Below are 23,024 nucleotides of genomic sequence, written 5' to 3' on the forward strand. Positions count from 1 at the left end.
CTGGCAGTCAAGAATTCTGCATCTGCCTGGCTTAGAATAGACTCAGAATCATAACACACAGATTGGTCACAATGCCCTATTCTTCACATCTATATTCATTTAAAACATTTTTACTAAACCTCCTCCAAAGCTCCAGATGGCTTACCAAACATCTAAAATTAAACTTATAAACCTCATAGAAAACCATTACAATTCATCAGATAAATTTTGATTATCTCCTGTAACAACAACAAAATAAATACTGAGAATATTTACTCAGTAAAAGTTATGTTCTACATAAGTGCCTGTGCTCTTGTTGGGTTGGGGAGGAGAAAGGGTCACTACAGCAAACGTCTAATGTCTTCGCCAAAGCTATGAAAGCCTCACATCCATTGTGAAGGAGAATGGGGGAAATAATAAATAAATCTACATTTCAGAATAATCTGGGGAAATGAAAGCTGCTGCTTCCAGCTTTGGATTCATACCAGGCTCCTGTTGGCATAGCAAAAAAAGATATTCATCAAGATTCTGGAATAAAACAATATGGTGTAAATTACACTGGCAACCCAACAAAGGAATGGAATCCTATGGGCTGTTTTGCCCAAATACTTCTGCACCTGGAAAGCAAACAAAAATCTATTTTGTGCATCCATGTGCACACAATGAGATGTAAAATCAGACTGTTGCTTGAAAGCAGCAAAAGGAATGCTTATTGCAGTAGCAACTCCTTCATGAGGAAAGCTTTATAATTACACATAGTATTGTATAAAAACAAACAGCAGACATTTAGTAGAAAATCACATGAACAAAGCTGGGCTCCTTTTCAATATATTTCTCAACAGTAGATGAGAGAAAAATCAGGAGCTAAAGTATAACAATTTAAGTGCTGGCAAACCTTACCACCACATATAACCTGGGTATTTTCCAACAGACAATTAAGCAAGCATATATACATCTTAATTTCAGCAACACTTACACATGCTTAACTGTATATAGGATTGTCCTCTTTCCTCTCTGTGTGAAATTTAGTAGCACATCTCACAGAACATACAATTTGCATTTGTATCTGTAATATGTAACTATACATTCAAATATTGTTCTGGTTTTGATAGCCACACCATATGTTCGTAAATATCCTCTCTAACAAGAACACAAATATGTGTCACTTTGAAAATAAAGCCCAGAAATTATCAATGTTACTAAGTCAACAACTTCCAGTCAACATACACATGGCCTTAGTTGCAATTCATTCTTAACCAGCCCCATATTTTACACTGTACAAGAACTGAAGGATCAGTAACCTTTAATCTTCCCACTGACGCACTCCTGCTTTATCGAAGCCAAAGGGACCACCCAGGCTTCTGTTTTATTCAGGAACGTGTCACTGATACGTTAAAAGTGCATTTGAAGTAGATTTATAATGGCCCATTCACACATCCTCCCACTTTATCAGTTATTCTGTGATGCTTTCCCAGCAATCCTGCATCATTGCATCTGTAGTTTAATTCCACCCATTGCCATTGCCCGTGTTCCTGCCACCCCCAATTCCCCACCTTTTCCACCAGAATGCCAGTATAGGGCACCAACAGGAAGTATGTGGGAGTAGCACAACAGTACAAGCTTCTCCCCTTCCTTGTCTGATCTTAGCAGTTTCATGGAAATCCATGTCACCACCCCAGCTCAAAAGCTGAGAGGAATGCTGGCTCAACCATACTGGAACAGCCTGGCAACCACCTCACTAGTCTTTGCTTCTCAGTGGCTGCCAAGCCACAAAAGAGGTGGTGGGGAAGGTTCCCTCTACTTGAAGACTCTCAGAGATCCTCTCCACAAAGGCCGTTCCCTCCAAAGTACTTTCACTGAAGCTCCAGTGCATGGCTGGTCAGGGCTTGATAGGTGAAGAGGTGGGGGCTGGAGACTACAATTTTGGGCTTGGCCAGCCAGGCCAGCCTAAGGTTGGAGATCCCTGCTGACCTCCATGCCCAATGATACTTTGAAAAATATTTTCCAGTCAAAAGGAGAGAACTGTCAATATACACCAATGTTCCAAAACTTCCATGCTTTCATTAAACATAGGAATAAAAGGCATTTTCTTTGTGTCTGTAGATGGGGGCAAAGAAGCACTCCTGTGCACATTGCCCTGCACACTCAAGTCCCCAGTCATCCCCGTGTTAAGCGTTAAAAGTCTGAAAGGGGCTTCTACTTGCATTACCTTGAAGTTAAGCAGAATGCCTCAGGTGAGCAGGGACCATGCTTTATCATGGGCTACAAGCAGAGGATTCTACTCACATTCAAATGAACTCAAAAAGGCTTACTGCAGGCATTCCCCACTCACTGCACTAATGTGTGGTGACTTAAAGCACAGAGCGATATGCACAGGTACACTGTGGCGAGGCTTCTGTGAGTGCCCCTCCCCCACCTACAATAGCATTCCTATATTGAATACATAACAAGGTATGTCCTTCCTGTTTATAAAGTTCAGTGTGCCCCATTTCCTTTAGAGCACTACAGAACAGAAGTGGCCGTTTCCCCTACATCAGAAATAATCACCTTATTTTTATTTTTGACAAATTTTACTTGTGCAGTATTATTATTAGCCAATGAGATGGCCATCTCATAAGTTGCACCAAATAAGACACTTCAGTGCAATTTACATACCATCATCATTGGTATAATCTGACTGAAGGCAAAAACCCTGATAACTGCAATAAAGGACGTAAATAAATTGGTGGTGGTGGGAATCTTACGTTTATCTTCAATAACATGGAACCATACCATTACAAATCAGAATAATCACAGTTAATTATGGTCATCCACAACTATTCAAAACTATTGTCAACCTGTGACTCCAGATAGACACTAAAACATTTATGGTATTTAATGTTCATGAGATACACCTGTCCATGTAGCTCACAGTTCAGACAATATGAAATTGCATCTAAATAGAGAATAAAAATGGTATCTCACCCCTCAAAACAAAACTGGAACTTTGGCTTATAGGAACCGCTTAGGCCCATATTCCCTCCTCATCATCCTGCCAGCCAGACATTAGAAGGTGTTAGCATTGGAATGAAAGAAGAAACGGTTAGTTACGGTGGTGCAACTGAAGATACATCGATCTTCAATGATGAAGGCATTAAAGTTTTCAAAGAAAATGTTATGAAATTTAAGCAGCAGCTATGTTATATCACAAGCAACAAAAGCAAGAATATAGTAAGTCATTCCGTATATCCAACTGCAACTGTGAATCAAAAGTGGATTGTACAATTCAACAGCAATGGTTTGCATATAAAAACCAATTCAGATTATTGCAGAAAGAGTCTAAGGCTGAAATCCTATGCTCACCTACCTGGAAGCAGCTGCCATAGATCTCCGTGAGGCTGACTTCTGAACCGACATGTATATCACAGGCATATTGGTAATTACTACAATAATAAAAGCTTTCCTTTCAGGAAGGCACAGACATATATGATACAACATGACAAAGAATGAGATAATTTAGCGAGGCAAGTATATTCTTACATAAAGTCAATCAAAGCCATTACTGCATGGTATACTAATGCGGTGCCAAAAATGCCCCCTGCATTTTTTCTTGACCATTCTCCATCAATTTATCACAAGAGAAATCACATTCAAAAATTATGAAAGGGGAGAGGAAATATTGGTGAAATGCTCATAGGTGAGATACAGGGGTTTCTTGTGACTATTTTATTTCCAAGGTGACCAAAGGGTGTTTGTGATGTCAGTTATTTCATTCTACAAATCATATCTTTGAACCCTTCATGGGAGAGAATTGGGAGGCTGCATACTGTGCTCCTGGTTTTTCTGGTCATGTTTCTTTTTAAGTGAAATCTTTTTTACTTTTAAAGGAAGAAAGAAAAACTGACTGCGCTAATCTCAGGTGCTCGGCAGTCAGCCTCCTGTTTCCTGTGTTTCAGTTCATGAGGTAAATTCTTTCACTGGGATTTTTCAGATCAAGATGCAGGTAGCTCGGGTGGCGTGCAAAGAAAAACACACACAAAGCCATGGCCATCTTGCAATGATAAGGTGAGTTCAACCCCACAGAAATTGCAAAGAAATGCTTAAGTGGTCTGAGAAACCAGGTGGACATAGGGAATGGAAGTCTCTTTTAGGGGGAAAAAACTTTTTTTTAAAAGGAGGAAAACAGTATAGCTTACATCAATAGATGCCTTGTTTTAATGCAAGGTGCCTACTTATGGCCTATTCTTGCTGCATCCCCATGGGCTGCATTCCACACTGTTGCAGAATGTTCCTCAGCCTTCAGGAGTTGCTTTTTGGGTGTGGTGCACCGAGAAGAAGCTGGAACAGGATCACCGTATGAGCAGAATTCTACTCACATTCCTCTTTACTCCAGCTTATGTCATAGTCAACTTTTGTGTCAGGCATAGATTCTTTCTTTTGCCGCAACAAACCATCACTGGGATTAACAGAGATTTAAAAAGTAGCAATAATTGATGGATTGTGTACACAGGTTACCATATTTACTTTAACTACTGCCATCAGATGGGACGCGGGTGGCGCTTTGGGTAAAACCTTAGCGCCTAGGACTTGCTGATCACATGGTCGGCGGTTCGAATCCCCGCGGCGGGGTGAGCTTCCGTTGTTCGGTCCCAGTGCCTGCCAACCTAGCAGTTCGAAAGCACCTCCGGGTGCAAGTAGATAAATAGGGACCGCTTACCAGCGGGAAGGTAAACGGCGTTCTGTGTGCTGCACTGGCTCGCCAGATGCAGCTTGTCACGCTGGCCACATGACCCGGAAGTGTCTGTGGACAGCGCTGGCTCCTGGCCTATAGAGTGAGATGAGCGCACAACCCTAGAGTCTGTCAAGACTGGCCCGTACGGCCAGGGGTACCTTTACCTTTACCTTACTGTCATCAGATACATATTATCTTATCCCTGGAAGACACCAATATGGGATTGTAAATAAATCAATTAAATATAATTTATGAATTACTTTTTTTCAGTATTGAGATTTCTGCTGTTGGCTAACTCTGAAATTTATCTTGTGTTAGGGATAATCTTACTTGTGAATAAATACGCATAACATTATGATGTTGCATTATTGTTTATTATTCAAATATACCATATACTACATTGTGAAAACCTACACTGGCAACATCACTACTAACCTCAATCAAGTCAATATAATAAAAGAACAGCTGATGTTATATTTTTTAAAGCAGACATTAAGACAGATTTTATGTACATTACTGAATTAAGCAGAAAAATATGGCAGTCAGATATAAATTTAAATATAGTTAAACTAAGACTAAAGCCAGCCCATTTTTTACCATATTTATTTCAATAGGGACACTGAAGGCATTCATTTTTATTTCAGTTTATAATTCTACTTGCATAGTCCCTTATTTGCTGCTTTTGATCCCTTTTAACTGCTTGACCAATTTAACTTTCCACACTTGGCCAGTGTTTCTCAAAATGCTCTAGTGCAGGAGTAGCCAATGTGGTACCCTCCAGATGTTAGTGGACTTTAACAGTATGGCCAGTGGGTAGGGATGATGGAAGATGGAATCCAAAAGCATTTGGAGGGCACCATGGTGGCTACCCCTACTCTAAATGGTCAAATCCCACATGATCTTGTTAAAGCAAAGTGTCTAAGGATCAGGATTCAAGCCACTCATCTTCTATGGCACTGTATCCTAAAAATAAAGGTAAAGGTACCCCTGACCGCTCTATAGGCTGAGGGAGCTGGCATTTGTCCGCAGACAGCTTCTGGGTCATGTGGCCAGCATGACTAAGCCACTTCTGGCGAACCAGAGCAGCGCACAGAAACGCCGTTTACCTTCCCGCCAGAGTGGTACCTATTTATCTACTTGCACTTTGACGTGCTTTCAAACTGCTAGGTGGGCAGAAGCAGGGACCGAGCAACGGGAACTCACCCTGTCGCGGGGATTTGAACCACCAACCTTCTGATCGGCAAGCCCTAGGCTCTGTGGTTTAACCCACAACACCACCTGCATCCCTGCTACTGCTACTAATGCCATAATCTACTACAGCCATCACACATGTCAAAAACTTCAGGTGGGATTTTACTTTTTCTAACAAACAGCATGAAGAGAGCCTTGATGTACAGTGGTACCTCTGGTTAAGTACTTAATTCATTCCGGAGGTCCGTTCTTAACCTGAAACTGTTCTTAACCTGAAGCATCACTTTAGCTAATGGGGCCTCCTGCTGCTGCTGCGCCACCAGAGCACAATTTCTGTTCTCATCCTGAAGCAAAGTTCTTAACGCGAGGTACTATTTCTGGGTTAGCAGAGTCTGTAACCTGAAGCATCTGTAACCAGGTACCACTGTACTATCTTTGAATCAATTGAAACATTATTTTTACTTGATTGTTTGTTTACAATATATCGTGTACTATTAACTCATTTCTGTCCCCAATTGAAATATTTCTATTTTATTTGGGGTTTAAAGAGTCTTCTGCACTCACATTTTGGAAAGAAATATCTGAATGGTTTGCTTTCTTCCCTTTTAACATAAATAACAGAAAGCAGAAGCTGCCACAGATTTGCTAAGCGTAGTAGTAGACAGAAATAAAATGGCATGGTTATACGAACAAACAAATGTTCCAGCTGTGAGAATGCCACTGGGTTAAAAGCAAAACAAAAAAGAAGGAAAAGAAGAGGAAGTTATGACTTGAAAAGCGGAGATGAGGCGAAGTGTATCATAAAACAATTTTCTGACAAATTTTCAAAGAAAAGTTCAGTAGCCTGAACTAATGGAGTATCTTAGTCCTCCCCTAGAGAATATTTTGCAGAATGGTCTCCCTAATTTCACTGTGCATGAATTTTCAGTGCAATTGTAGATCCAGTTTTTATATTGTTGAATATTGTTGAAGGGAGCAGTGGACTTGGCTCCTACACCCTCCATTAGCTTAGATGGCCCTCTTCGTTTTTCAAGTCTCTCAGGCTCCTGGGCAAGAAGCTTCTCCTGTTACACCAACACCGACAATACCTAGAGATGTGGTCGTGCAATTTTATTAGCACTGCTTGAATATAAACAGTGGTCTTCAGGTGGCCCTTGAACCCTTCTCCTGGGGAAACTGTCACTTGTATAGGTTCTACAATGTTTCCTTCCAGCCTCTTGGCTATGGAATTGGCTGAACTGATGTCACTGGAATGGTGGCCTGTCTTGGCCAAAGTCTTGCTCTAGTGCTGCTTGGACTTGACTGCCTCGGATCAGAAACCCTGCTTAAGGACAGCTCTGCAGCTTATGCAGGAATCCAAGACTTGATTACAGTAATGGCATGTATAAGGAGCTGGCCTTGCAAACTAGCAACTTCAGTTTGTTCCAAATATTAGGCCAAACGAGATGCGATTTTATGTACACCTTTTAAAAATGTGAATGCTTGCATAGCATAGCTGTCAACTTACAGATTTGAAAATAAGGGACCAGCAGCCTTGAAAATAAGGGACCAGCAGCCAAAATAAGGGACCTTCAGCCTCACCTGTTCCAGGCACTCCAGTCTTCCTGTCCTCCTGCAGTCTTGTCAAACTCATGCTGGTAGCCTCGAGAACACTGTCCAACCAACTTTGTAACCAGAGGTTGAACTGAATAGAATCTGAATCACATGCACCACAAGGCCTATGCAGCCTCAACGTAAGATGGCTCCCCGGCCTGGCTTTGCACTGCAAAGTTTGCAGCAGCATGTGCAACAAAATGGCGTCCAGCATTCACAAACCCCCTCAGCTTGCATTTAGCCACACACAAGGCATGCAAGCTCCACCGCCCAGTTTTTCTTAGACTTCTTATTGGGTGAGCAACACAGCCAAGCAACACAGTTGGAGCCTCCCTCCTCCCTGGCTGGCAGGGAGGGAGGGAGAGGAGCTGCTACCTTTGAAATTTAAGGGACATCATTTAAGGGACATTTAAGGGACATCCATCAATAAGAGACAGCAGCGAGACATGGCGCAGGAATAAGGGACTTTCCCTTCAAAAAAGGGACACTTGACAGCTATGTTGCATAGTGCTGGTCCTAAGCAGGACCTGGACCACCAAAAGTTAATTTGGCTGACATTTTGGATAAAACAGGATGATTGCAAGGCAGTAGGTAGCTCAATTTGGTGTTTTTTTCTTAAATTTTCCTTTTTGTTATCAGTGCCAGTCATGTTAGATCAAAGATGTGACCACACAGGATTGTGGAATTCCTGGACATGAAATACACAAGCTTTAAGTCTTTTTACTTTATTTGCAGCCATGCAGCTTGTCTGCCTACTTCTATTTTGAAAATGCCTCTAGAAGTTTATTTAAGCAAACAATTTTTCATTTTTTCTGAGAGTAACCTCAAAGGTTTAGGCTGAAAGGGGGTCTGAAAATCCTTTAAATACAAAGAAATAAATATATGAGTGTGGGTTCTTTCTTCCTATTGAGCTATGGCTATGCTGGTGGTGGCACTGTGGCCTCTTCCTGGCAGTATGCTCATGCAGTATGCTAATCCAGCAAATGGATTAAGTGTCATTGCCAAAGTTGTTGCGAAAACTGTAACATTGACTGGTGCCTTCCAGCGTAGCCTTCATGAGGGTGTCTTTGGGAGCAATGCCATGATAAGCAGTAGGTGATGAATGCAGCTTTCACTGTCTGTTTGCTCTCTTTTCATTGCTTTCATTGTGCTTTTTGAAACAAGCTAAGGTGTGGCAGCAACTGCCTTCACTGGACAATGAGATTTCCCTTCCTGCCACCCCTTTGTACAGCTGGGCCCTCTGAATAGGATAAGATATTATCTTAACAAGGCTCTAACTCCCAGCTGCTCTAGAACTGCTAGAGGACTAAGGGTTGTTGGATTGTGTGTGTGCATGCGAGCTTAAAGGCAGGGAGGGATCATCTGTCCAGATCAGATGATACTGCTCAGATTTCATAACTCCAAGAACTGGCTCCTGAATTTGCTTGTCTTTCCACCCCCCATAGTGAGCCTGTGGGTAGAGAATGCCTTAGCTTTTAATCTCTGTGCAACTCTTAGAAAACCTTAGGCACTCTATAAGTGATAAATTACAACATCAACATCTAAACTAGATAAGAAACTGACATGTATTCCTTTATTTATTACTATAACTAAAAATGTTTGGTTCCCTGATATTTAACCTGGTTTTAAGGACAATGCATAATATTAATAATAATAGAACATGTATACTATATTACTTTTATTATAATATAGTCGGCATTAATTTATATGCCACTTATATGCTAATATGCATTCTAAGCAGTTTACAACTATAAAATCCATTATAAAACCCATATCTAATTAATATACAGAGCATTAAAACATCCTTAATTTAAATATACAACAAAGCAAACTGGTTAAGAAGCATGACAACTGAAACATTTTTTTAAAAACCATTTAAAACAGTAAGATCAGATGTTCAATTTCAGAGCAATGCTTTCCCAGACAGGTATGTCTTCTGGAGCCAGTGGAATGCCAATACTGATGGGCCTCTCACATTTCAGAAATCAGTAAATACATAAGGACTACCTAGTTTCAGATCCCATGAGTATTAGACTGATTCTTTTAATATAGTTGACAAATCAATGTGGAAATGGAATGAAAAAGAGATGAGTGAATAGATGTGAAAGTGACATGGACTGAGAATAGATTGATTTGCTAGTCCTTAAATAGGTTCAAGTGATATGTCTGGGTCTGTTTGTTTGCTTTTCTTAGGTGAACTACAATGTTACGTTTTTGAATCATGAAATTTTCTGAGCAACCACATCAGCCATCTGATCAAGAATCAGACCGTATGAATGTGATTGAATGAAAGGCCACAGCCTCCTAACTGAATACAACTGCTCCCATAATATGACTAACATCTATAAACAATGAAGTGGTTTTAGAATACTTGGTAGGACAAGAGTATCAATTAAAAATGCTTTCACAACACAGTCTTCCCAATGTTCATGAGTTAAACTCTTTTGGCTTCCTTCCTTCAGTGGAAAAGCCTGCCTGACAAGACTTGTCACAGATGCCTTTCATGTCCCTGAGTGCAAAGAATTAACATCTCAACTTGAGTTAAGTAAATCTAGTGATAATAATGTGCTCATCTTATGATTTTTTTTTATAAAAAAAAGCTGATATAAGGCATCTTTTCTTATTGTCTGCAGCCTGCTACAACTGATGCATTGAGTTGTCAAACATGTAACTACTGGCCCTGAGACTATAAAACCTTTCTACATGTTGCAGACAATACTCTTTTTTTACATGCTGGTTGCCACATAAGGGGTTTAATTTCTTGTAACAAATATGTTTACTTGCTGTGGCCTGAAAAGACTTTATGTTTTTAAAAATGTATAGGGCCATTTATTTTTTAAAAAGAAAAGAAAATATGACAATGTACTAATCCTGAGTCAGTTTATGGGAAACATGTAAGGTCAAATAAAACTTGGTGATGCCTAGACCTGTACATGCATCCAGAATTAACAGCTTTAATAGAAGAACACATCAGCCAGAAACGTCATTGTCTGGGAAACAAAATTCTGAGGACCTACTGGTATAGCATCAGTATGGCTGAGTCAAAACAATGTGCCTTGTTTCAGATTCATTTCCATGTGTGCCAACAAGCATCTCCCTTTTTCCCCCAGTTACTTTTGACCCTCACTGGGAATAAATGTGACAGCATTCTTCGAAGCCGTTTCCTTCCACATTGTCCCTCACTGTCATATAATATGATTGGCTATAGTGGCCCATATGCTTTTGTGGGTTACTGTCAACTATAGGATTTTGTTACCTTCCACATCTAATATAATGTGAGCAGCTGATTTCAGCACCCTACAGAATTCAGTGGGCAAAAAAGTCTGAGCGCAGTTGAGGAGAAATATGGCCCTGATACTGGCCACCTCATGAGAAGAGAAGACTCCCTGGAAAATACCCTGATGTTGGGAAAGACTGAGGACACAAGGAGAAGGGGACGACAGAGGACGAGATGGTTGGACAGTGTTCTCGAAGCTACCAGCATGAGTCTGACCAAACTGCGGGAGGCAGTGGAAGACAGGAGTGCCTGGCGTGCTCTGGTCCATGGGGTCAGGAAGAGTCGGAAACGACTAAACGACTCAACAACAACAACATGGCACTGACAAGCAGCCAGTTTAGCTTTGCCAAGTACCCTCAAAACAAGCTGGAGGTTGCAGAGCTTTTTAAAAAGTCGCTTATTTAGCTGCACTAGAAACAATTCAGTGCTAAACGCTAATCTTATGAATTTCCCCTCAAAAGCCTAGACTTACTTAGGTGGGACTAGTGCAAATTGTGTCAATCAACTTGCAAGTAAGTGTTTAGCAATTTTAACCTTGGGAATCCTTTCCACCAGTTTTAGGAATATGGAAAGCTGCCTTCTGTCAGGCCAAGCTATTTGCAAGGGACTCTATTGGCAGCACCTCTCCAGTGTGTCATGCCAAAGCCTTTCCTACCCTGACCTTCTAGCTGGAAATGCCTGCAATTGAAACAGGACCTTCTACATGCAAAGCATCTGCTCTACCAGTGAGCATTATGGTCTCCTTCCTCTGAAGCTCTTCTTCCAAGCTCAGCCTGTTAGCTAATATTATACAGTAGCTATCACAAATGGCTTCAACAACCCATAGCACAAAAAAAGTTCATGAAGGGAATAGAAGTGTAAAGGGGGAGGCACAGCATTCCGTGTCATTTATGGGCAATACAAAAGAAAGGAATTTAACTGCACATTTAATGGCTACATTTTAAGTAACAGAAATAAGTGCAGCTCCAGAAAAGCATGTGTGCTGTTAGGATAGGGATTAGACATTAATTAGCCCTAGGCTGCAGTAATATGAAGAGAGTGGGAGAGTCAACAAGGGCAAATGAAAAAGACAGTATTTTCAAGGTAGGGCAAAACGGAGTGCATCCATCTCTTTCGTTTATTTAACAAAAGCTTTGACACCACAGCATGCAGCAAAGGAGATAGAATCAGCAGTGCAGCATTGTTATAACGTGTTCCATAGGACGGTCCAGTAGAAACAACTGTTTGTCACCATGTAACATCCATCATTCCCTGAGGCTTTGCCAGGAGACAAAATGGCTGCCTCATGAGGCCCTTCAGGGAGTGAAATGGCCCCATGAAAGTTGGAGGATTTACCCCAGTGCTAGCATTAATGCACATTTCCAATGTACATTAATACATTTCCAAAGTCTGAAGGCAGCTGTTGGTAGTATGCATGCAACACGCCTCTTTTAAAAATTAAAAATACCACTTAACCATAAGAGGTTTACTAGTGTTTTGTGGTTTTACACTAGCACTATATATTGGGTCACCAAAAACAAAAACCCCAGATGCAGTTTTGAGTGCAACACACAGTTCTGAGTGGAAAACTTAGACTTGTGTAATAAAAACAAGGAGCAATCAAATTGCAGTAACTATATGGAATGACAAATAACAAACCTGACCTGAAAAACACATGATTCATGCTTTTAAAAAATGCCAGAACAGGCAACAATTCATTTACAGTTCATTTCAGTTCTTCTTTGACAGCAAAGAAGCAACAGATCTACTTGCTGGTTTTCTGCATAACAATCTAATGAAGCAATTAATCTGTGTTTTCTTGCTTCATTAATCTGTTACTTTCTTATTCTTCTGCTCTTTTTATTCACAATATTCTTACTATTTAAGAACTGCTTGTAACATCTTCAGGTTCTAGCTATTCTTTTTCTACTCTGAGTCTGATCTTTGACAGTTAAGAGAGTCTCCACTTCCCCGTAAATGTCCAAATGGCCAGAGAGACCTGGAAATATTAAACCTGGAATGTACTTAAAATATGAATTTTGGCATGGTTTTTTCACTGCGCCGGCTGCAGGAAAAATGCTGTGAGCAGGGACCCCCCCCCCTTCACAGACCCAATGAAGGCCTTTGACTTCATCAGCCAAACAGGACTCTTCACACTGCTCAACAAGATAGGATGCCCATCTAAGCTCTCAACCAAACCCTGATTCAGGCAGGTACTTATATAAGTTTCTTCCTCCTCTCAAGTAGCCTCACTTGAACTGCTAGTAAGCCACTTTGCCAAAAGCCTGGCTCACCATCTCTCTGCTCCTGTGGGGAACGGTTCCAAGAACGTTTCAAGAGCTGTCCATGAACATAGGCAACTGGTGTGAAGACACCTCAACCTAGATCAGGTATGCTTGGATGCAATAGCTCTTGAGGGTTGCTGGTGTTCTGCTCCTTCTCCAAGGAGGCCTCAGGTTCCCTGTCTGGGCAGAGTTGAACCCTGACACTCATTCACCTTGCTCAGTTCCTGCACTCTATACTCTCTCCAACATAATAAGCCAATCCTGCCTCTTCCTCCTCCCAACTGATGCATCATACCAAGCTCATACTTCTCTGACACTTCTGTGTGAAGTCCATCTGAGGTAAAGCACTTGCATCCTTCACTTATGGATCCTTCACTTAAGCTCAGCCACTTTCAATTTCTCCTCAGTTTCTATTATAAAATGTGTGACAAAGCCAAACAATGCTATGTTTTGATGCTGACAGAAAAATATACTCAGACCTCGATGATACTTCAGGTTTGCTTTCTAATACCAGAAGCAACTAAAATCACTGAGCTGTTTTGATCATTTGATACCATAGGACAACAAGTATCTGAAAATTTACTCTTATACCGTATATATAAAAAATATTATGTTACTACTGGTGAGCAGACTCAAACCAATTATATTCTTATGGACAGGTTGAGTTAATAAAAGACAACCATAATAAATTATACTTGAAGAGAACAGCTATCTAAACAAAAACCCTAAAGTGCATTAAAAAAGCAATTCCTCAGAAACATTACTTTTAATAGTTGAATCGGGACTCTTCAGAAATGCTATGAAAGCAAAAGGAGGAAAGAAAACCATAACAAGAGGAACAAAAAGGCCAAACGGAAAGAGGAAGGAAAACGTTTAGATTATATGAGTGATGGAAATAAATAACAAAGCTATTAGTTTCAGTTCAAAGAGCATATCGCTTGTATTGTTTATTCTTTCTTTTGAACATTTATTTTTATCTTGAAAATTGGCACAGTAAAAGCGTAAGCGTGAAGGTAAAGGAAGGAGAGACATGACTGACCTGTTCTGGAGAGGGTCTGTGGTTGGAGTGCTGTGTCCTCCCAGGAGATCTGTGATGGTGGTGGTGATGGTGGTGGTGGTAGTGGTGATGGTCATCATCATAGTTGTCTGCCATCAGCTTCATCCTGTTCTGCGTCTGTCAGGATTGAAGCAAACAAAAGGCCACTAAGTGCTAAAATGTACTAATCAAAATTAAATGGTAGCTGGGTCTGCATTAGAACACTGCTCCATGCCTACCCCCAAATAGCTGGTTCTAAATTTCATTTGAAGTTCTGAGATGTTACTCTTATGCCTACCTGCGCATCTTGTGTCCAGCCAAGCTGACCAAAGCCAACTAGTGCTTATGGCAGCCTGCCAGGCAGACCTCCATTGCCTTGGACCTAGAAGGCCACATGTACCTTAGACCTAGTAGGCTACCTATTCTATACTGCGTAAAACATGCAAGTTGAAGTTACTGCCTTATTTGAGCAAGAAGCTCCTCCCCTCCAATTTCCATGGCAGTTGGGTAGACACAAGTATTCTTCCTTTCCAGTTTTAATTCAGCACATTTGAACTTGGTGTCTTTTTCTGTTGCTGCAGATGAAGTCGGTCTACCAGCAGCTGGAAAAGAATAATTGGGGGCACACTTACAGTGTGTGCCTGATCTTGCTTGTCAGTTTGGCACTCTGGTTTCACCTGCCTGACACCTTACATCAAATGATGACATTTAATGAACAGGTGGGCCTGATTTGAGCCAAACCAGACCACAACCAAATGAGGAGACCTGACAGGTCTAACAAAATACTTGGCAGACTGGCGATTCTTCTAGGGGTTGGGTGCAGGATCATCCCTGCAAGTATGTCAAAATATCTGTGATAATGTAGTAGACACTGGTTTTCTGTTCAGGTTCTCTAGAGTCGGATCTGGGGACTAGCAGAGCCCAATGAGGCAGGGAAAACATCCCTATGCATAAAACAAGTATATTTCTTTACTGTGATACAGCCATGGAACTCAACTGCAAGAGTAACCCTATGATGTACATAATGTATGAATTGACCCTAATAGAGGGGTTAATGCAACATTTTTCTTGAAGGCCAAAAATGTTATCTAGAGGGCAATGTGGGTTTACTTTTCCCTAAATGACTGAAGTCATAATTTAATATGAATTGGCGGCTGGCATCCTAAATTGGAGCAACCCGTAGAATAAAGAAAGCTTGTTACTGACCTGCAGTTGAATATTCTTTATTGAGTCTTAAACATAGCAACAAATCACATGGTGAAAACACCTTTCCCATCTACACAGTGCCAAGTATTCTAATACAGTTTAAAGACAGACGCTACCCGAAATATATATGTTTCCAACAAGAAGTGTTTTTTCTACCAGGAAGGAGGAGGAAGATGCTCTTAGGGTCTTACCAATGAAGTTCCTGACAAATATCACCTTGGTTACTGTAAGCCTTACAATATATTTCCGCTTTGAGAGAAATTCTTAAAGTTGTATTTGTTTATTTTCTTATCAATGAACGGCCTTAAATTTCCTACCTTTCAACTGCACCCTTTAAAAATGTACTAGTTAAACAAGATGATATATGCAATCCTGAAAATGTTTCCTGTAATGAGGTGTTGGGGATTAGTCTTGTTATGGGGTAAGAACTGTGAATGGATGATGCCATCTTCTTAATTTGGTGCTGAAATATAAATAAACCACTTTTAATATTTCTTCCTGAGGAATCTAAATCATAGAAAAAGCAGGCACAAGACTACTGCTAAGAGCAAATCCCACACTTTTTATGTCTCTTGATTGTAGTCTCGGGACAAGATTATTTGTTTAGGTAAGTTATTGCTTGGCAAAGGGTGACGGGGGGGGGGAGTCTGAGGCTGTGTTTTGGTTTCTCTCGTGGTTCAGTTATAAGAAAATTTCTGTACTAAACTATTATTTGACTGGGACATTTCTTCTACTTTATAATATGGACTATCATCTTCTGTGGTTTGAAGCTTTGAAACATGCCACAGTGATACGGGATTTTTTGGGGGAGGGGAGTAAAAAGCAACTAGAAAACACGGGATGATTATAATTATCTTTATCAAGCTTGTAAACCAAATACTGTGAATTACTGCTGCCTGTTTTACTTACTAATTCTTTTAAGGTTCAGTAGGCTTTGAAATGCCAGGTATAGTTTTATTCCAGGAAGAAATTAATTAACTAGATTGGAATTTGTCCAGGACCCCCAGGGGCTTTATACCTCTACACTTGCAAAAAATGCGATGGGATTTTTATTGACCACATGTGTTTAAAAGCTTAGTTTATCGGGGTGGGGAGAGAGACGACTGTGTACTTCCAACAGCACTATGTCCCTTAGAAATGTGCTTAACAGTATTATCTGGAGGGAAGAGTGCCACCTACTGACGCCATAGGGCCACCACTTCCTACACTTTCCTGGATTTCCTTAAAAATGATTTCAAGCCCATTATTGACCAAATCTGTTCCTATTTAACACGGAACAGGAAAGCAGAATAAAACCTACATTTTATTACTTTGAATTTTGTATGCAATTGGGTTTTGGATTCTGCAAATTTTAGCATATTTTTTCAGAAGATACAGGAGCAATATATTAAGACGGAACTTTGCTTTCAAGTCCTTTGCAAATAATACTTAATAATGTAAACAATGCAGTTCATGGTACTATTCTGTGGAACTACGATTTCCTCTGCAAGGCATTTTAACTGATGTTTCCAAACATTGGTTTCAGTTGCCTAAGTAGTGACAACATTTAAGCTCTTAAGTCTATCTTCATGGTTTGCTTTTGTGTTTCAATAGTAGGAAGTTTAATTATAGGAAAACAGTAGCAAGGGAATGAATGTGTCACATTTTGGTCTTCTCTTGGGAATTATGTCAGGCCAGATTCATATGAAAACCTGTTGCAGAAGTTTTGCGTGCATAGAAAATGGGAATATACATACAGTGCTTTGTTCTGGGGGGACGCAGGGGTACACATAACCCTAAACATTTTGTGAATCTTTGTACTTTTGCCCATTTGCTGTATTTATTCATCCCAATTTGAACTATAAAATGGTGATTTTCTTGAGTCAAAATGAGAGTACCCCTAAGCATTCTTTAGAAAAAAGCACTGTGTGTGTGTGTGTGTGTGTGTGTACACACACCACTTTTCATTTAAAAAAAATCAGAGTGGTTTACAAGAGTCATACATAAAACCATACAATAAAAACCATATAGAATTAAAGCCAGAGATCCACTTACAACAAAACCAACAAAATTAATGGTGCATTAATATGGCCTTAATACTAATTTCATGAAGTTTGATTATTAATATGGTGTTTATAATATCACAAATGCATACTGCATGAACAACTTGCTTTTATCTAAGTTATGTGGTACGCTGGTCAGTAATGCCAGATGTTGAACCCTTCGTAACACTTTTCCAACTGCAGCCTATGCCAAGCACCCTATGAAGCCAATGGCCGCCTTGTTCCCCAATCCTTGCTCCCCAGACAGCTGCCTAGGACACAGGCTCCTAAATATGGCACTGTGTGATAGTTCTTCTCTGCCAGTACTCCAAATCCCTTCCTTTTTGGTTTTAACAGGGTGATGACAGAAACTTCGTGAAATGTGGATTTCTTCCTTCACCTAGGAATAATTCTTTCTAGTCTTACCATGACCAGTAACAATGTTTCCTTCAAAATTGCTTGGACGCTTCACCAAAGTAGGGCCCTGTGCTTCAATAGTGCCCCCGAAATTCCACCTCAACAAAATTTGTTGGCAACCCAACACAAACAGCAATCCTACCACAGGATTCCTATAGCCCCAAACGGACTCTTTTGAAGCCAAGTACTGGAACCCTATTGAAGACTATCTGAGTGAGCTCCATTTATCATGATTCTTTTTGTACGTAGGTGTAATACCCAAGTGTAAACAGATGTGGATCATGCCAAATGTTAACAGGACAATTGCTTATTTGTTGCTTTTCTCTTCAGCATTGCTGTGAGCGAGAATCTGATTCTTTCCCCTGTTGACTGCCCCCCCCTCTCTCTCTCTCTCTCTCTCACACACACACACACACACACACAAACTATATATACACAAGCTTGCTTTTACTGATCCCATATATTAGTTTGCCTAACCTCTTTACTGAACTTCTTTCCAAAACAACAACCATCTGCTAAAGAACACATTGGTTCATATAATATTAACGCACAGTAAATGAAGCAGCAAATTAAATCAACTGATGTGGGCATGTATGGTTTGGGATCCAAAGAGCCACATGCACAATGAGGCTCTTCCAGTTCACATTTCTAGAGTAGCTCATTGTGCCTCCTTGAGAGGTCTTGAAAAGCCCCTTCTGAAGGGGCAAGGACAGAAGCAACATCTGACGTCATTGCCAAAAGTAGAAAACTGAGCAAAACTGCTCTTCCATAAGCAGTGGCGTAGCGTGGGGGGGTGCAGGGGGGCTGCCCGCACCGGGCGCAACATCTGGGGGTTAGGGTTAGGGGGCGCAAATCCACGGGTTAGGGGGCGCAAATTATTTGCCTTGCCCCGGGTGCTGACAACCCACGCTACGCCACTGTCCATAAGCAACACTTCTCAGTCATGAGTGTGGATTCCTGCCATCAATGTTAAGAATATGAGGCAGTCCCTTGTGTCAAAAACCCCATTGTAAGATACACAGCAGTTTAGCCCTATATGCTATATGCTAAGGTGATTCCGACAATTGCTTATGCCATCTCAATTTGGGGGACTTTTGTCAATCTATCTCACCTAGAGGTTATTCAAAATCAGTTTTTAAGAGGGATATTGAAACTGCCCAACTGTGTAAGTAATACAGCGTTACGCATGGAACTTAACACTGTATCCCTGGAAAACGCTCTGTGGAAGCACATACTTTGTCACTGGTTATCTCTATGGCACAATCTCCCAAACTTGTACTTGATACAATGTATGTGGAGAGATGATTTCCAGAGCCCATGGGTAAAAAATCTACAGCTGAAAATTACGGCAATGGGAATCTCCCCATCCAAATTACTAGAGCAGGACATAGTTCCAGCTAAAAGAACAGTAACCTGTAAACTAGAGGAGATGGACTTGCAGCAGAAAATGGTCTTGGGCAATGGTACCTGCTCACCTCTAAACCTTGGTTTATTACCCCTCTTAAGGCTCCCAAACTATTTGAATTCCTTAACTTCTTCGGCTCATAGATATGCCTTTGTAAAGGCAAGATTCAACACCTTCCCATCGAACGTGCTGAGAAATAGATTCTCCAATGGACAGATATCGCTCTTATGTGATTGTAATTGTGGGGCATCGGAATCATTGCAACACATAATTCTTGATTGTGCTTTTCACTTATCGGCCAGGAGCAAGTTTCTTGCTCAATATCTTAAGGGAATTGCCGATGATACGACTGAAGCCAAACTGAGATATCTATTAAATGATGATGACCCCCTAAGATCACTCATGGTTGCCAGATTCTTGATCAGCGTCCTATCCCTAAAGAAGAGAAACGGACTCCTGTGTGGCTCGGATAATCCCTTTAAACCATGATCTATGTTTTAGGATGTAATTAGGTGATATCACCATTGATGTCTTCTATTAATTTATGAGCAGAGGGCGATGTTTATGTTACAAATTTGTTGTAATGTATGATGTTGGTCTTTTGTTTTTGTTTTGCTTTGGTTCTTGTCTGTTCTTTTTTTTTTTTGTAAGTTTTGGCGGTTTTAAATTTGGAGGTTCAAGTACATTATGGTGGTATGGGAAACTGTTGTGTGACGGGCCAATGGCCGTAATAAAGATCAATCCAATCCAATCCTATATGCTGCAGCCCTGACCCAGGCTACATACTCAGGCTCATTTAATACATATATTCTCTAGCAGTTGTACAGGAAAGCTTTATCTGGGTTGGCTATTAAAGAAAAAACAGCAAATTAAAATTGTAATATTGAAATACTAATCTAAAAATACCTTTATCAGGTCAGCAAAAAATATCATTATCAGTTATCCAGATCAGATGAAGAATAAAATATTTGTGCCTGGGATTTAGAAGTGGAAAAATAGTTAAGGCTTGCTGCTAAGAAACAGGAAAGACACAGTTATGGTTCCCATGCAGAACTTCTTCATCGTATCTCCCCCTTCACAGACAGAATTAGAAACTGCTTTAAAGATTTGCTTACAGTAGCTTATCTGAGGTCTAGTACAATGACATTCCAATGAAATGATCAGTGACTCGTGCAACTTTGCTGTTCTTCCTCTGTTCTGTATCGTAAGGAAATGTATGGGATGCAAACACAAATACGTGACCATGATGTCTCAGAAGCTGGATGGTGGAGAATTTTGCAATAATCAAACTTTAATTTGAGCTCTGCTCTACACTGCTCACTCATTCACCCACTATGCAAGCCAATTGGTTTTCATGTGAGCAAACAGCTAGACTGGGCCAATATCATATAAGTTTAAGGAAATGCAAACCGCAACAGATGGAGTTTGAGTTACAATAGTGTGATAAAAAAATGGACAGCAAACCCCATCCCTACCAGAAGATGAAGAAGAAGAAAAGGGACCGCACAGGTGTGAGCAATTACTATGCTAAATGATTTCCAAATACAGACATAATGTCCTTAGCCTAAAGGTGACAATTTGCATTGCAGCAAAATATAATGTCATGAAAGCATTACAGCAAGCAAAGTAGGAGTTACACCATTTCTTGACTCTGAAAGGAAGGAGTACATGATTCCAACAGCAGCAATGCCCCTGAGCAAATGCAGTGCAAAACTGGGCAAGACTGTTGGGGGTCACAAACTAGCAATTGAAAATTGAGGTCAGCTGAAAGTCATGCACACTGGGACAAACAATACCAGTGTCTGGCATTACTAAGACATTTCAATAATATTTGGCATGTTAAAGTGCTTCACATACAGCAACCATTCTTTCATTATCAACATGGGTGTGGATTTCCGTTCTCGTGCTTTAAAACTGTACCTATGATAAAGTAGCAGTTACAATAAAGGAAGTATTTGCATTGATAAAATATACGGCAAGAGCTATGTTTGGACAAAGTGACTGTAGCTTATCCCATATATTGCCCAGAGGTTATATATCCTTTAAAAGTACAATTTCTTTATAAGCCAAGAGTAAAGCAGATGAAGGTGCTTTTGTTAAAAACATTGGGGGCAAATTTATTACGCTTTCTTTCTTTCTTTTGCCAAAGTTGTTGAGCTTTCTTTAGTTTTGATCAGCGTTTGGGTTTTTTTTTTGCAAAATTGCAAAGAAATTGGATGTTTTTGAGCTATTTCTGAGGGAAATTGGCAAAAATGACATTGTCAATATCAGTTGCCATGTTTTGATTTTCACGGACATTTAGCCGATTTCTGCCTGGACACTGCTTTTGGCTGCAGTATTCCAAGTATGTCTGCAAATTTCCAGACGTATGGCAACCCGGCAGAGTCTAGATGTTTCTGAACTACAACGGCCATCATTCCTGACTGCTGGCTATGCTGACTGGGGCTGATGGGAACTGTAGTCCAACAGTATCTACAGAGCCACAGGTTCCCTACTCCTGATCCAGCAGTTGCAAAAATGAATGTGTGGATGACCCTTGGGGTCCCAACTCTACAATTCTATGATTCTCTATTATAGAACAATTACATGCTATTGCATTAGCAAGAAGATACAGAAAATAGAGCTGTGGAAAGAGAACCTGTAGTAAGGTTTCATTATGTTATGCTCTCCAACCGATAGACAAAAATAATTCTGAAACAAGCTAGAACAAAACAGAAATGAACCCATGTGCTAAAGCAAATAACCAAAAGATAAGTGAATGGTTCTGCTTTTTAAATCTCTTACATTAGCGTGGTCTCATCTGCCTGAAAGTCATACAATCAAATCTTTCCATATTGCTAGAAATGATTTTTAGAAAGCCATTTTGGCAATTTCCCTATCAAAAGTCTGGATTGCCTAATTTGAACAGTAGCAGAAGGGCAATGAGCCTATTTCACTCACATTAAAACTGAATTGGCATTGAATTAATCGTAACAATTCTGACACCTGTCACCATACAGTTTTACAAAACAGGCATGGCTTATTCCAAGGCAAACTGAGAGGACATAATATAGTTCCTTCTTTCAAATACTGGTGGGTAATAGTCCTTTCACAAACAGCAGCTGCAATACTAGATGTGTGGCAGAATGAAAACTGTAGTTCCAGGTGCCAGACACTTATCTGAGGTATCTGAGGACACTTATCTGAGGTACTAAGACTACATTTCAGCTTTTGTGACTTGAGTTATATTGATTTAATATAACCCTTCTGACTTTTCTGTTGTGTTCACATATCTTTCCTAAGTAGGTACAAGTCTTAGAAGTTAAAAGTATATAACACACAATAAAGTGTAGTCAGTAATGAATACGCTATGCTCATGCTAAAAGTATTTGCCTCAGTCCCAAATACTAAACATGGTAATTACACGGAAGGATATGAGAACAAAAAAGGAAGAAGTGGGCTAAAATATATAATTAACACTTTGAAAACAGAGCTGCTTGGAGACAGTATAGACCAAGGACCTAAATATATACAGGCAATATAAGATGTGAAGCCTGCCTTTTTTTATGACAGGAAATTATTAAACAGACAATTTTCTGTAATAATTATTTAATACATATTTAAACTATTAGAGCAGATAAGTTGCATAACAGGAAAAAAAGTAGAACTACTAATTCCCCCAATATTTGATATGCTAGTAATACAACGTATGCTTTTAATTCTTCCTTGTGCCTATTTTGATTGGGCCGCAATCCTAAACCACCTTCGTTTTGAAGTAAATCACATTGAATTCAATGTGAATTACTTCTAGGTCCGTATGGTTACAGTTAGAATGTTAGCTTAAGTGCACAATGCAGGTGTATGATTTCTTCTTTTCAGGAAACTACAGAAAACTTCTTTAAGTTTCAATTCTGTGTTGTTTCTATCCAGGTTTTATTTCATTTT

The 23,024-nt window shown here is 40.1% G+C and overlaps 1 protein-coding gene across 10 annotated transcripts in view; it reads right to left on the reverse strand.

Annotated features, from left to right (window-relative positions):
• The window catches only part of ERC2 (ELKS/RAB6-interacting/CAST family member 2), a 518,559-nt gene that overhangs the window by 126,935 nt on the left and 368,600 nt on the right, over positions 1-23,024 (reverse strand). For 7 of the 10 annotated variants that reach the window (XR_014165505.1, XR_014165506.1, XR_014165507.1 and 4 more), the window contains one exon: positions 14,055-14,189. Coding sequence is in view for 3 of the 10 variants with exons in the window: in XM_081899985.1 (XP_081756111.1) it covers positions 2,984-3,010; positions 14,055-14,189 (162 nt within the window). In the remaining 7 variants the exon portion in view is untranslated. Of the gene's footprint in view, positions 1-2,943; positions 3,011-14,054; positions 14,190-23,024 lie in introns of all 10 variants that reach the window. The other 3 variants (XM_081899985.1, XM_081899987.1, XM_081899986.1) reach the window with 1 other exon arrangement.

The sequence above is a fragment of the Podarcis melisellensis genome (assembly GCF_964234715.1).
Source record: "Podarcis melisellensis genome assembly, chromosome: 2".
Lineage (NCBI taxonomy): Eukaryota > Metazoa > Chordata > Lepidosauria > Squamata > Lacertidae > Podarcis > Podarcis melisellensis.